Raw genomic sequence first — 12,928 nt, 5'->3', positions numbered from 1 at the left:
CCACTATTCAGGGGGTAGAAAGGCAGGAACCCCTCCATCAGGCTTTCTGGGTCCCAGTCTTCTCTCCCACTCTTGTCCTTTCCCAGCAGGGCCAACCAGCTGATCTCCTCCTCGTCTCACCCCATGACCTGTTCTTGTTCTTCCTGCTACTCAGAACTTCTCGGGTGCTCGTGGATTCTTCCAGTTCTCCTCTCTTTGGACCCCACAGCATCCAGATTGGCTGCATTCTAATCCTGGCTCCGACACTAGCCAACTCCAACCTTGGCAAGCTATGTGACTTCTGGGAGCCTCTGGTTCCTTGTCTGTCAAATGGGATAATAATGGAACTGAGGATTGAGAGAATCCTGAGAACTGGAATTCCCTGGTGGCGCAGTGGTTAAGAATCGGCCTGCCAGTGCAGGGGACACGGGTTCGAGCCCTGGTCCGTGAAGATCCCACATGCTGCGGAGCAACTAAGCCCGTGCACCATAACTACTGAAGCCCGTGAGCTTAGAGCCCATGCTTCACAACAAGAGAAGCCACCGCAATGGGAAGCCTGCACACAGCAACAAAGAGTAGAAGCCCACGTGCAGCAACGAAGACCCAATGCAGCCAAAAATAAATAAATTTATTTTTTAAAAAAAGATTCATTCATTAAAAAAAAAAAAAAAAAAAAAAAAGAATCCTGAGAACAGTGCCTGGTCCATGATGTGTAAATGTTGGCTCAAAGCAACTGTTACTATTGTTATCTGATGACAGTTCTGTGGGGCAGCAGAATGTCAAGGACACGGAGCTTGCCTTCAGGAAACCCACATCATGTAGATCATGCTTGAATACAGTTGATACCTTCCCACTGAACTTGGCATAAAATCCAAATGCTCCGGACTTCCCTGGTGGCACAGTGGTTAAGAATCTGCCTGCCAGTGGATTCGAGCCCCAGTCCAGGAAGATCCCACATGCCGCAGAGCAACTAAGCCCGTGTGCCACAACTACTGAACCTGTGCTCTAGAGCCCGTGAGCCACAACTACTGAGCCCATGCGCCACAATTACTGAAGCCAGTGCGCCTGGAGCCTGTGCTCTGCAACAAGAGAAGCCACCGCAATGAGAAGCCCACGCACCCCAACAAAAAGTAGCCCCTGCTCGCCACAACCAGAGAAAGCCTGCACACAGCAACGAAGACCCAACACAGCCAAAAATAAAAAATATATATAAATTAAAAAACAAAAAACAAATGTTCCGCCACAGCCTTTAAGATCCTGTGTGAGCTGGTCCCTGCCCACCTCTTCACCTCATTTCATCCCACCCTTTCCCTTAGCCTTTGTTTTCTACGCACACTGTCCGTTCTGTTTCTGAAACATGTCAAGCTCTTTCACCTCTAGGACTCTGCATGTGCTGTTCCCTCTGCCTGGACCACTCTTTCCCAGACCCTTTCCATCATCTTGTCAAATTCCACATCTTCAGAAAGGCCTTCCCTGGCTTTTTTTTTTTTTTTTTTTTTAAGTTTTTTTTGATGTGGACCACTTTTAAAGTCTTTATTGAATTTGTTACAGTATTCCTTCTGTTTTATGTTTTGGTTTTTTGGCCGCCAGGCATGTGGGATCTTAGCTCTGACCAGGGATCAAACCTGCACCTCCTGCATTGGAAGGCGAAGTCTTAACTGCTGGACCACCAGGGAAGTTGCCTTCCCTGGCTTTTTAAAGTTAAGTTGCCCCTCCCTCCACCCACCCACCACCTCCCAGTAATTCTCTATTTCTTAACACTGTTTCATTTTCTTCATAGCACTTATTATTATCAGAGGTTATCTTGTTTCCTTATTTACCATCTGTCTCCTTCTAAAACATAAGCTTCTTGAGGCAGGGACCTTATCTGACTTGTCCTCTTCTGCATTCCTAGCATTTAGAATGGTGCCTGGCATATAATAAGTGCTCAATAAATATTTGGCAAATGGGCGAATGAACAGGGCGACCATAACTGTAGGACAAAGTTGAGTAAGCCAAAGGCCCACCATGGGGGAGGCACCAGCCCTGGGCTGGGGGAGGGAGTTGCTAGGCTTTCTGTCCTGTTCACTCTGATTCTCTGCATGTCTCCCAGGCCAGACTGGGTTCTCTTTGAAGGCAGGCGGCTCCAGGCACCTTGTAGCTAAAGGTGATACTACAAATAATTAGCAACTGGTACCATCGTGGCGTCCCCATCAGGACACGGGAGCCTGTTCTGGAGGCCTCCGTCTGGGCCAGGTGGTCTCCCTTTAGTTGCAGGATCACAGGGAGGTTGTAGTGTGGATGTGCTCCAGCCCTGAGGACAGTATCTATTTACCAGCCGGGACAGAAGTAATATTTCAGCATTTTAAACACCAGTGCCCCAGCCTCACCTCAGCTGAGTGCAGATGAGCTTCAGTAGGCCCTGCAGAGCCCTGTGGTTTCAGCACTGTTTCAGGGGCTGCTAGGCTGGTTGGCACTTTTGTGGCCACCCAGGTTACCCCCAGCCCGCCTCCCAACCCGCACCAAACATGCACATTTCTACAAGAGAAAAGAGGGCCCTAGGCGAAGAGCTGATCAGAGGCAGGGGAAGGACTTCAAGGCAGTGGGTGAGAACTCGGATGACTTTCTGAGGAAGGGCAGGACAGCCATCGTAGCGTTTTGCAAGCTGTCTTGGCCGAGGTGGGGTGCTTCCTGTCACATCTTCCCTGCTCTTTCCTGCTAGGGGCTGATCTCCTCCCAGAGGCTCAGGGGTGGGACTCTCAGCTGGTCCCCCGTGGCTGCCAGGTCAGGCCCAGGCAGGTGAGGACACATGGGGAAGCACCCTTGATATTGGGTACTGGGTGAACTTTCCTTTGCTTCCGCTTCTACATTCTCCCCATTGCCACCCCCATCTCTCCACACCCCTAGGGATTCCCTGGAAGCTGAAGTGACTCAGGGTTTCTTAGTCACCCCAAGAGGAAAACCCTCTGGAAAATGTTTCTCATGGCAGGGAGTCATCTTGAGGAGACCCACAGCTGCTCCTGAGATAAGGGTGGAGACTGAGCAAATGGGAAGAGGTGAGTGGGGACATGTGGCTCAGAGCGCAAGTTCTGCGTCAGGCCTGGTCAGGCAGGGGAGACTGCCCTTCAGGGGTTTCCTTAGAGGAGGTCCTGGTACAGAGGCAGGGGACACCCCAAAGGCCTCTCCTGGAGGGAATGTCCCACGCAACCAACGTGGGTCCTTCGCGGCATCAACAAGTGAAACAAGTAGCTGGGATCACTTCCAGCTCTTTCAAGCACGCTGTCCTGGATAGGGGCCAAGATCAAGAGGTCCGGGCCTGTGTCAGCCTCTGAGGCTCTGATTGGTTTGGGGGAGACCCAAGGGATCCAGCTCTTCTGGAAGTCCCCCTCAAAGCCTTTTCTGGGGTTGGGGGTTGCCCAGGAACACCAAAAGCCACCCTGGGGGCCACGTGCCAGACCTAAGGCTGGGGAAGAGGAAGCTGGAGCCACGGATCCCAGCCAGCAGGGCTGAATGCCTGAGTGGGCAGGAATGCCCTGTGGCCTGGGGCAGCTTCAGGTGAGACCTGTCCCAGCCCATGCCCAGGTGAGTAGGAAAGCCCTTACAGGGGGGCTTCCCTTCCATCTGCAGCCAACCAGGGGTCAGCACAGTGTGGCATCTCCATGCCAGGGAAAGCACATGCAAATCAGGAAACATCATTCTAGAGACAATGTCTGTGTATGGGTGTGTTGGCCTGGGGCAGGGTGGCGTTGTGGGTGTGCTGAATGAAGGGGGTTGATGGACAAGGATGAAGAGAAAAGGGTGGGAGGGAAGGAGGCAAAGAGCCCCCCAGATGGGGTGGCCCCTGGCTGACCTGAGTCTTTGGGGCCAGGCCCAGCTAGAGCCTTGCCAGGACGCACATACCCCCTCCTGGCCAACAGTGGTCCATGGAGCTGAGCCTGAGTGGGCTCACCCCCTGGCCTGAGAGTGGCAGCTCCCCCTGCCGTGGTCCTCATGCCCAAGGCCCAGGGAGTAGGGGTGGGGGCAGGCTGATCTGGGAGCTGGGTGTTCCTGTTGGCTCTTAGATGAGGCTGTCACCTTGCCCCTCCTCTTCCTGGCTCTGCCTTCTCATTCGTGCGATGGGAACAGTCACCCACCGCTCCTTCCATCAGGCCCTGCACATCCAGCCAACAAATTGATGGCTCCAGGCCTTCCCGGCAGCCTGTGGGGTCAGGCCTGTATCCCTAGCCCAAAGCGGGTCAGGGAAGTGCAGGGATGGGGGTGGGGTGGCCCCACGGGGAGGGCGGGTAGAAGTTAGGGAGCGGGTAATGGACAGTTAAGAGAAGTCATAGATGATTGTGGTCATAGAAGTTGGGGTCATCGAAGATGAGGAAGGGGTCAGAGAACAGAAGGGGTCAGAGAACAAGGAGACAGAGGGAAATGTTCACTAAGGTCGGTGATCAGGAGGACATCTGAGAAGAAAGGGAAGAGAAGAGACAAGACCGTGGGTGGGAGCAGCAGGGATCGTAGAAACGAGGCCTCTTGGAGAGAGACCAGGATGGTGTTCCCTAATTCTGGGTACCAAGCGAACCAGGGAAATTCCAATAATGCCTGTTCTCAAAGGCATAGAATAGCAGGATACTATTGCTTTGACCCATGCCCGGAAAAGTATAAAGAACAAAGTTTACCCAAAAGGTTATCGGGCTTACAATGATGTTAATCACAACTTCCGTGAGTCTAGCATTTAAATCAGCTTTTGAAAACACTTTCAAGATTTTTGGGTTTTTTTTTTTTTTTTTTTTGGTTTGGTTTTGTGTTTTAATCTCAGGTCACACCCTCCAAAAGGTAGTGGAAATAAATTTGAATAAACAAAACAGGTTTGCTGCAGATAAAAGCAGGACTCCTAAACTGCTCCAGTCAACCTGCTTCCACAAGGCCCTGCCGTCAGCCAGGCTGGGCCAGCAGCATCCGGCGTGTACCAAGTGAGTGCGCAGGGGCCTGGCTGGGACGGTGCTGAGCGGGGCCGGAGCAGAGATGTGGCTGGGGTGGAGGGAGCGCTCGGGTTTGGGGCTGGGGACCAGATGGGGCATGAATCCAGGATCTCAGGGAGGGGGCACCCGGACTAAGTGGAAGCAGTTTTCTCACTGGCCTTTTCCTACAGGTGGTTGCATCTTTGGCAATGGTCTTGGGAACCCACACCCTCCATTTGCGGCCCCAGAAGGGCTGTACCCACTGGCCCAGCTGCTGCCCCAGCAAAGGACAGAACCTCACTGAGAAGTGGGCTGAAGTGGGACACTGTGCTTATGCCTCCCCCAGAGACCACCAGCCTTGCCCACCACCCGGGATCCTGCAAGGCCAGTGAAGACAGACCCCTCAACAGCCGGTCCATCGCCCCCTGGAGATACGAGTGAGTCTGCTGGCCCCTGTCCCCTCCCAAACACCTGCTCGTGTGCTGGTCAGCGTGTGTGCGAGGGACCAGGGGAGTTCCAGACAGTTCCAGCCTACCTGCCCCCTTTTACCTCAGGGAGGTTATCAAGTTTGGATGTTAGACAAGGCCTAACTCTGACTCTTATTGGGTGACCTTGGGCCAATCACTCAAGTGTTCAAAACTTAGTTTTTTTCATCTGTAAAATAATATTCCATAGGCTAATGGTGCAGCTCATATGAAATAAGATATGAAAAATCTGTACTTAGTACAGAAAATGTTGGTTTCTTCCTTTCTTCTTCTTCCTCTACTTCTTCTCCTCCTCCTCCCTTTCTCTCTTTCCTCCTCCTCTTCCTTCTTCTCCTTCTCCTTCCCCTACAATGGCTGTGTTTTTCTAACTAAAATATCAGAGAATAATGTACAATACAGGCACGAAGCAGCCCAATACCAAATGCTACTGCCCTGAGCCATGAATGGGTTATAATTATACCCTCCCTCTGCTCTGGGGGGCAGCTGGGTGGTTGGAGCCCCAGGCTGGTTATCTTTGATCATGAGCAGTCTTATTCTTTTGCTGTGTGCCACACACATAATCCTCTATTTGTGTCATGATGTAAAAAAATATTAGGAAGCCCTGAAATCGGGACAATGAATAAAAATATTAAAAATTAGTGCCTTAGGGATCCCAAACATATTTCTCTTGCAGTCTTGCGTCCTCACGGGGTGTCTGTGTTCCCACTCTCTGTAAGTCTAGCTCTGGCTTAGCCTTGGCTTTGGGGATGGATGGAGAAGGTCAGTGGGTAGGGAGGGGTCAGCTTTGATTGAGACTAGATCCAAGGTGAAGACTGTAGGTCACTATGCTTTGAAGTGGTCTCAGAAGGCTGGCTAGATTCTGGGATAAATCTAAAGAGGCGGGAGCCCCTTTGGGGAGGTTGGGTACCAGATGGCTGACTCGGCTGGGATCTAGACCCCCGGTTGGGAGGCCGTGAACCCCTGATAACCACTCTGCTGTTCTTCCCCAAAGCGTGTTCTTTGCAACTCTTGTCCCACAAGCTGTTCCTCAGAAAAAAAAAAAATGATGATGTCAAGTAAGTGGGGGAAAAACTGCTGCAGGCCCCACTCCTTGGAGGTTCCCAGTGTGCCCAGCACCTTCACAGCAAGAAGTCCGCAGAGAAGAAACCATTAAAGTCAGCGCTTTCCAGACTCATTCGGCCACAGACCCCTTCTGCTGTAGTGTATTTATTGAGGAATGCCACTCTGGGAAATGCCACACTAGCTGAGCCCCAGTTTGCGAAGGCCTGTCTGTTTGGAGGATGGTTTTACAACCTAGGGGCTGTTTCCCTCTGGGCTTCTGGGGTCCCAGACCTTTGGAGCACCTAATTTTCACGTCTTTTAGGGACCATGAAATCCTTTTAGAATAAGTCAATAAGTCTTACCACACACTCTTATGTGTCCTTATAATACATGCACAGCCGGTGTCTGGAGGACGGGCAGGATATGGCGGATAGTGGCTTCCTCTGGGGAGGGGGACGGGGGAGACAGACTGTCAGCCTTCACTTGATGCTTTCTTATACTTGGATATAAGAGCAGTTTTTACTTTAAAATTTAAAAACCCCTAAAAAATAATAACAATTACAAAAAGGAAGCTCAGGCTAGAGCCCAGTGTATGTATCAGATGGAACCAGGGCTGGTCTGGTGGAGGCTCTGGTGGAGCTGCTCACCTGCCCCGCCTCCCTTAGGGCTCCGGGACCAGTTGGAAAGTCACTCTTCTATCCCCGACTCTCACTGACAGTTGGGGGAAATAAATCCCAGGGAAGAGGGGGAGACTTGTTCAAAGCCACCTGACACGTGGGTACCAGAGCTAGAATAAGAAGCCAAGCCCCCGACAGTCCTGGCATTTCCACCCTGGGCCCTCGCTGCTCCTGGCCGGTCCCCTGTTTGCCGGCCAGCCTTACCCCCGGGACCTGACGCTTGCCACCCCTGCAGGTTGGACAGAGACTTGAACTGGCTCCCCTTGGACCTGTACCGCGCACGTTGCCTGTGTCCACACTGCGTCAGCCTCCAGACAGGCTCCCACATGGACCCCCTCGGAAACTCGGAGCTGCTCTACCACAACCAGACCGTTTTCTACAGGTGGCCGTGCCCTGGAAAGCAGGGCGCGCATGATGGCTACTGCCTGGAACGCAGGCTCTACCCCGTCTCCTTGGCTTGTGTGTGCATGCGGCCCCGTGTGATGGCCTAGCTGGGCCGCCCGTGGCTGGTCCCTGGTCAAACACTGGAGCTGGGTGTACAACCACCTGCTGCCACGGTGAGCCAGGACGCCCGAACGCTCAGCCCCTCCAAGGCACCACCTGGAGCAGCAGGATCTTGGGACAGGATGGGGGACTTTGTGGGGAACCGCACTTGGCACTTTTTGAAGTGGATGGGAAATGCAGGGCGAATCCAAGGCAGCAGCAGCAGCTGCTTATGGCCCCTGGAAACTGACATCCTCGCATTTCCTCCTGGGAAAAGTCTTCAAAGCTCTGCCTGTTTCTGTCTCTTCTTTCCTTTCACTCCCAGCTGCCCTGGTGCAGTGCAGGCACTTTCTGAAATTTTTCCCTTTGCCAATGGAGAGCCCTTCATTTCATTTGTTCGTCCATTCATTCATTCATTCATCAAACACTCAGTGAGCATCTACTTTGGATGCTCTACCTTACACATCCTGGTATAGTTACTAATCTTTTGACATGAGTGCCTTTGAGGAAAAGGCTGTTATTGAGCATAGAGAGAATTATCCGAATAAATAATCTGTATTTAAAAGTGGCCTAATTTGTCTTTGGCATCCCTGGTGCCTGAACATCTTGTGGTCCCCAGCCTGGTCCCTCTTCCTCCCCACTGTCAGCCCTCACCTACTGCTCTCTCCCTCTGCCCTCCAGAGTTTCCGCTGTGGCCCCCCATCCCTCCCCTTCCCTGGCTCCCTGGCACAGCCCTAAACACTGGGGTGGGGGTCAGGCCGCCCTCCTGGCATGCTGGAGAGACAGAGGCCCATTGAGGTACTGCAGCAGGCACACAGCACCCCCTTGTCCCCCAACAATCTGCCTTTGTCCTCAGTTCTGGCTGCTACTGCTTGGTTCTGGGGGTTGCTGCCTGGGCTGGGCTCCAGCTCCCACCCTCCCTAAAAGGAAAAGGGAGAAAGGATGGTGAGGAAGAGGGTTAAGGTTAGGGAAGAGGGCCACAAACTTCCTCAGGCTTGGGTCCTTGGGGGCTCCTAGGCTGGCCCATTTCTCGGCTCACCTCCCAGCTCATCCTGGTTTCTCCGCAGACCTCCTCCCCACCGCCCTTCTCCCCTCTGCGGGCAGGCGGGGTTGGGCTCCAAGTAAGGGGAGGGTTGACCACTCCCCCCTTGCCCGCGCCTGCCCTCCCATGTGCTGCCTGGGGGGCAGTGCACGCACCAGCCGAGCACTCTGGGCAGCTGGGTGCAGGCCCTTCTGGGCAGCCGCCTTCTCCAGGGTCCCACAGCAGGCCTGCCCGCTTCACTTTCAGGTTTCTCGCAGTGCCTTCCTGCTCCTCTCTGCTTCCCCATCCTGACAGTTTTCCATTTTCCTGTTTTCCTTCCTGGCTGGTGGCAGTGGGGGCTGTGCCCGGTGGGCCCCGTGGAGATGCTCAGTGCTTGGAATCGCCGGGACCGGCCCCCTGAAGAGGGGGCAGCTGCGGGGCTCCAGGGCTTCACCGTGGACAAGACGTTCCTCTCGTCCCTCAAAGGCATCCTGCTGGAAACTGAGCTGGTAACAGCTGCCTCCCTGACCTGCAGCCTCCATCTCCCGGCCCCGGCCCCCGCCCAGGGCTCAGCCCTCAGCAGCCTCCCTCCCCAGGCTCTCAGGACACCCCTCCAGCCCCAGCTGCCCCCCCCCAGGGCTCACCCCTCAGCAGCCTCCCTTCCCAGGCTCTTAGGACACCATTCTGGCCCCACCCCCCCGCCCAGCCCCGCATCTCCCATCTGGAGGCAGTCACAGCAGGTTTCAGTTGCTGCAGGAAGGATTGAAGTTAAACAGAGGACAGCTCTCTGGGACATCGAGGGGGTGTGAGGCACAGGGATGGGACAGCGGTAACGCCAGCCGGTCACGCCAGCCGGTCTTCCCCCCGGGCTTTATGATGGCCACTTCTTGGCATGTCCGAGAAGTTCAACTACCAAAAAGGGCAGACTTCCTGCAGCCCCACTTTATCTGCTGCTTGCTCCCCATGAACATCTGTCCTCAGGAAAGGAGCTTCCCTTAGTCACTTAGCAAGACCTACTAGTAAACTTAAGTCTTCTGCATATATGCCATCCTACATCGCCAGAGCTGAGGGGACCCCAGAGTCCACCCTGGAGCATCTGCCCTCTAAACCTTGCCTCTTGGCATGGAACCAGAGGCTCTGGTCCTTGTCAGAAGAGTTTTAGGCATCCAGGAGTGGGGGAAGTGTTATGGGGCATGGGGTGCCTCCTGGGGTCACAGGCTGATGTGGGCGCCACTCCAGGGGCTGGTGTTCCCACTGTACTCGGAGCTAAAGGGGGACCCACTCTCTTGTGGATTTCACAGAGTGGCGGCCCCTGGAGCCGTGCAGCTTGGCCAAACTGCTGGGGCTACTGGGATCCCGGGGCAGGGGGAGCATGGGCGGGTAGAGGTGGGGGGCCAGAGTCAGACGTCAATAGGCAAAAGCCCTGGATGTGGCTCCAGGAATGGCGAGACCTCCAAGGACAGGTGGTGGGGCCGGCTGGGGGAGCTCCGGGGAGGGAGAGGGCAAAGGCCTGGCTGTGCCTGTGTCCCCTTCCTGGCAAGCTTCCCACCCTCTGTCCCGCAGGCCCTGACCTTCATCATCTTCGTCTGTTTCACGGCCTCCATCTCCGCCTACATGGCTGCTGCGCTACTGGAGTTCTTCATCACACTAGCCTTCCTCTTCCTCTACGCCACCCAGTACTACCAGCGCTTCGATCGGCTGAACTGGCCCTGTCTGGTGAGGGACCCTGCCTCCCCCACCCCGTTCTTGTCCCTTTCTTCTCTGCACGTTGAATTTTCCTCTCCTCTCCCAGCTTCTCTCCTTTTCCTGGTTTAGCAAGGAGTCCGGCTCCCATACCCAGCACTCAAACACTCCTTTGACCCACATCCCTCAGATCCGCTCCCTTGTCCAGGTCCAGCCCCAGCCCAGGCCCCTGGCTTCTCGTCCTGGTCCTGGTCGCTCTGCATTTATCTTTATCCCTCCCCTGGGGAGCTGTGTGAGTTCTCTCTCTCTTTGTCTCTCAAGCACTTTATGTTGTGTCCAAGGGTATCTCCATGTAGGGATTCACAGTGCCTGAGGGTCAAGCTGCTGACTGGCCTGGAAAACCTCAGGGTGATGCCCCCTGCCCTCTGCTTCCCTTTGACCCTGCACCCCCGACCCCCAGGACTTCCTCCGCTGTGTCAGCGCCAGCATCATCTTCCTGGTGGTCTCCTTTGCGGCTGTGACCTCCCGGGACGGAGCTGCCATTGCTGCTTTTGTGAGTCAGCCCCACAGAGCTCTCTGGCTCCCCAAGGACCTTTGGCTGGTGGTTGCACACTTTGTGTGCCTCTCTCCACCCCAAGCTCAACCCAGTGCCCGGGGTCTGCCTCACACCTTGCCCCATATCACCCACCTCCCTCTCCCCAGTATCAATGGCCTGATGGCCTTTGTTGTGCCATCCCTGCTCCAACTCCCACAGGTTTTTGGCATCATCCTGGTTTCCGTCTTTGCCTACGACGCCTTCAAGATCTACCGGACTGAGATGGCACCCAGGGCCACCCAGGGTGAGTGCCTGGGCTCTGGGGAGAGGAGATGACCCCTCCACCCCCTGCCCCAGCTACCCCACCCTGCCATGCCCTACCCCACCTGGCTCCATCTTCACAGGGGACCAGTAGTGATACTGGGGCTACCTGGCTCCTGAGCCCAGCCAGAAAAGGGGAACAGCAGAGCCCAGACACGTCTCCTTTGGACTCACTAGCTCCCCAGCCTACTGTCCATCACCCCAGCCTACAGCGATGGAGCCAGGCCTGAGAAGTCACCGGGGATTTGTCTGTGGGGCCTGGTGTTCTGAGATCTGGCTTCTGATGAAGCTCGGCCAGGGAGGGGGTGTTATGGATGAAGGGGAGGGTACAGGAGGAAGCTGGTCATTCCCAAATTAAAAGACTTGAATCCTACTGGTGAATCTTTTTCTTCCCCCCAAATTAGGCAGATTAGGAATGCCAAAGAGTATGCATGGGAGTGTTGCCTGGAGCAGGTCACGGTCCCTTCTCTGGGACCAGGTGTGAACAATGAGGAAGGGGGAGCTTAGACATCCTTCAACATAAAGCTTCCATGCCACAACTCTTGTGTGCAAGGCCACCTTGCGGTGTGCCTGGTGGCCGGGCACCCAGGCTTCTGTGTCTGAGAAGGCGCAAGCCTTCCGGATGTGAATGAGTGCCCACTTGCCAAGCTTTTCACACCCCGGTCTTAGTGCGTTTGAGGTGCGGTGCTTGCCTGGGGCGTGTGTAGAGCTCCCCCTGGTGGTGTGGGGAGGACTTGGCCCGCAGGCTGCCAGGGAGAGGTCAGCATCAGATGAGGGCAGAGATTCCCACATTGCTGGAGCTGCATGGGCCCTCAGATATCAGCTGGTTCAATGCCCTCAATTCACATGAGAGAGGACACGCCCAGTTAGGGGAAGAGACCTCTTTATTTGTGACAGAGTTAGGGCTGGAGCCCAGCTCTCCTAACACCTGAACAGGTGTTCTGGATATTGTACTGAGCCCCTGTAACTCATAAAAAATGGCCCAGCCTCATTTCCAGCTCCCTCCACCAGCAGGTCCACCTTCCCAGCTTGCCAGTGCCTCAGCAGGACATTTCCTGAGCATCCCATGTGCAGACCCCGTGCTGGGTCCCAGGGATTCAGAGGTGCCCAGCAGGCCCATCCTTGAACACTCACAGATGGGAAGAAGACCAGCTAGTGAAGGGCAGTCATGGCTCAGGGGGACTTTGGAGTCAGCCCTGCCTGGCCCGTGACAGCTCAGTGTGGCCGGGACATCCTTGCCCAGCCCCGCAGAGCCCAGCGTGGCCTAGCCCGTCCAAGCTGACCTGCTAGCCCCTCTCCAGTGCTTCTGCGTCCCTGCCCTGAAATGCCTTCCTTCTTCTGGGGTGCTCCTTCCAGAGGCAGGCCCCAGCACCCAAGCCCTGCCTGAACCTGAACTCTGGTAGAGTTGCTCTGCTCCCCTCGGTGCTAACCACCGGCCACTCTTGGTCTGGCTTTTCCTGCCTCTGGGTTCCTGTTCTCCTGACCTCACGTCCTGGCTCCTCGCCGGAACTGGTAGCCTCTCCAGGGCTGGAACCGACTGGCTTTTGTGTTTCTCTGGTCTCTGCTCACAGTTCTCAGGACTTTACCGACGGGCTATTCTCAAGACTGGTGACCGACCTTGCGCAGGCGGCGGTCAAGGCCTCAGAAGAAGGAGCAGAAGGGTTTAGCCAGGGGAGTCCAGGAGATGGGGCGGGGGGCAATGAAGGGATGAGAAGGTGGTCAGGAGGGCCTGGCCATAGGAAAGCCCAGCAGGGGGCAGGGGTTTGCTAGGAGCAGAG

The 12,928-nt window shown here is 55.1% G+C and overlaps 2 protein-coding genes and 1 long non-coding RNA gene across 3 annotated transcripts in view; all 3 read left to right on the top strand.

Annotated features, from left to right (window-relative positions):
- LOC309655475 overlaps positions 1-1,559 on the top strand; it is a 33,818-nt gene extending 32,259 nt beyond the window's left edge. The window contains exon 3 of the long non-coding RNA XR_014260849.1: positions 87-1,559. This is a non-coding gene — a long non-coding RNA (uncharacterized lncRNA). The remainder of the gene's footprint in view (positions 1-86) is intronic.
- A 3,302-nt stretch (positions 1,560-4,861) lies between these two features.
- Positions 4,862-8,707, top strand: IL25 (interleukin 25). The gene is given in 4 exon segments (XM_082450682.1): positions 4,862-4,916; positions 5,096-5,215; positions 5,217-5,341; positions 7,343-8,707. Coding segments are annotated over 3 exon segments (483 nt in total). The 5' UTR covers positions 4,862-4,916; positions 5,096-5,113; the 3' UTR covers positions 7,599-8,707.
- Positions 8,708-8,762: 55 nt separating this feature from the next.
- Positions 8,763-11,523, top strand: CMTM5 (CKLF like MARVEL transmembrane domain containing 5). Its single transcript, XM_082450683.1, has 5 exons — positions 8,763-9,120; positions 10,175-10,327; positions 10,755-10,847; positions 11,049-11,133; positions 11,234-11,523. The coding sequence occupies exons 1-5, from the start codon at positions 8,995-8,997 to the stop codon at positions 11,242-11,244; spliced, it is 468 nt and encodes a 155-aa protein (XP_082306809.1). The 5' UTR covers positions 8,763-8,994; the 3' UTR covers positions 11,245-11,523.
- The last annotated feature ends 1,405 nt before the right edge of the window (positions 11,524-12,928 follow it).

Source organism: Balaenoptera physalus (assembly GCF_965194825.1).
Source record: "Balaenoptera physalus genome assembly, chromosome: 2".
In the NCBI taxonomy this organism is placed as follows: Eukaryota; Metazoa; Chordata; class Mammalia; order Artiodactyla; family Balaenopteridae; genus Balaenoptera; species Balaenoptera physalus.
This window is presented reverse-complemented; position numbering and strand designations above follow the sequence as displayed.

What these genes read in the sequence shown, in the direction of transcription:
- CMTM5 (XM_082450683.1), top strand. Translation starts at nt 8,995, where the DNA reads ATGCTCAGTGCTTGGAATCGCCGGGACCGGCCCCCTGAAGAGGGGGCA. An exon ending in TCCTGCTGGAAACTGAGCTG is followed by an intron (nt 9,121 to 10,174) that starts GTAACAGCTGCC and finishes TCTGTCCCGCAG; the next exon opens with GCCCTGACCTTCATCATCTT. An exon ending in GAGCTGCCATTGCTGCTTTT is followed by an intron (nt 10,848 to 11,048) that starts GTGAGTCAGCCC and finishes CAACTCCCACAG; the next exon opens with GTTTTTGGCATCATCCTGGT.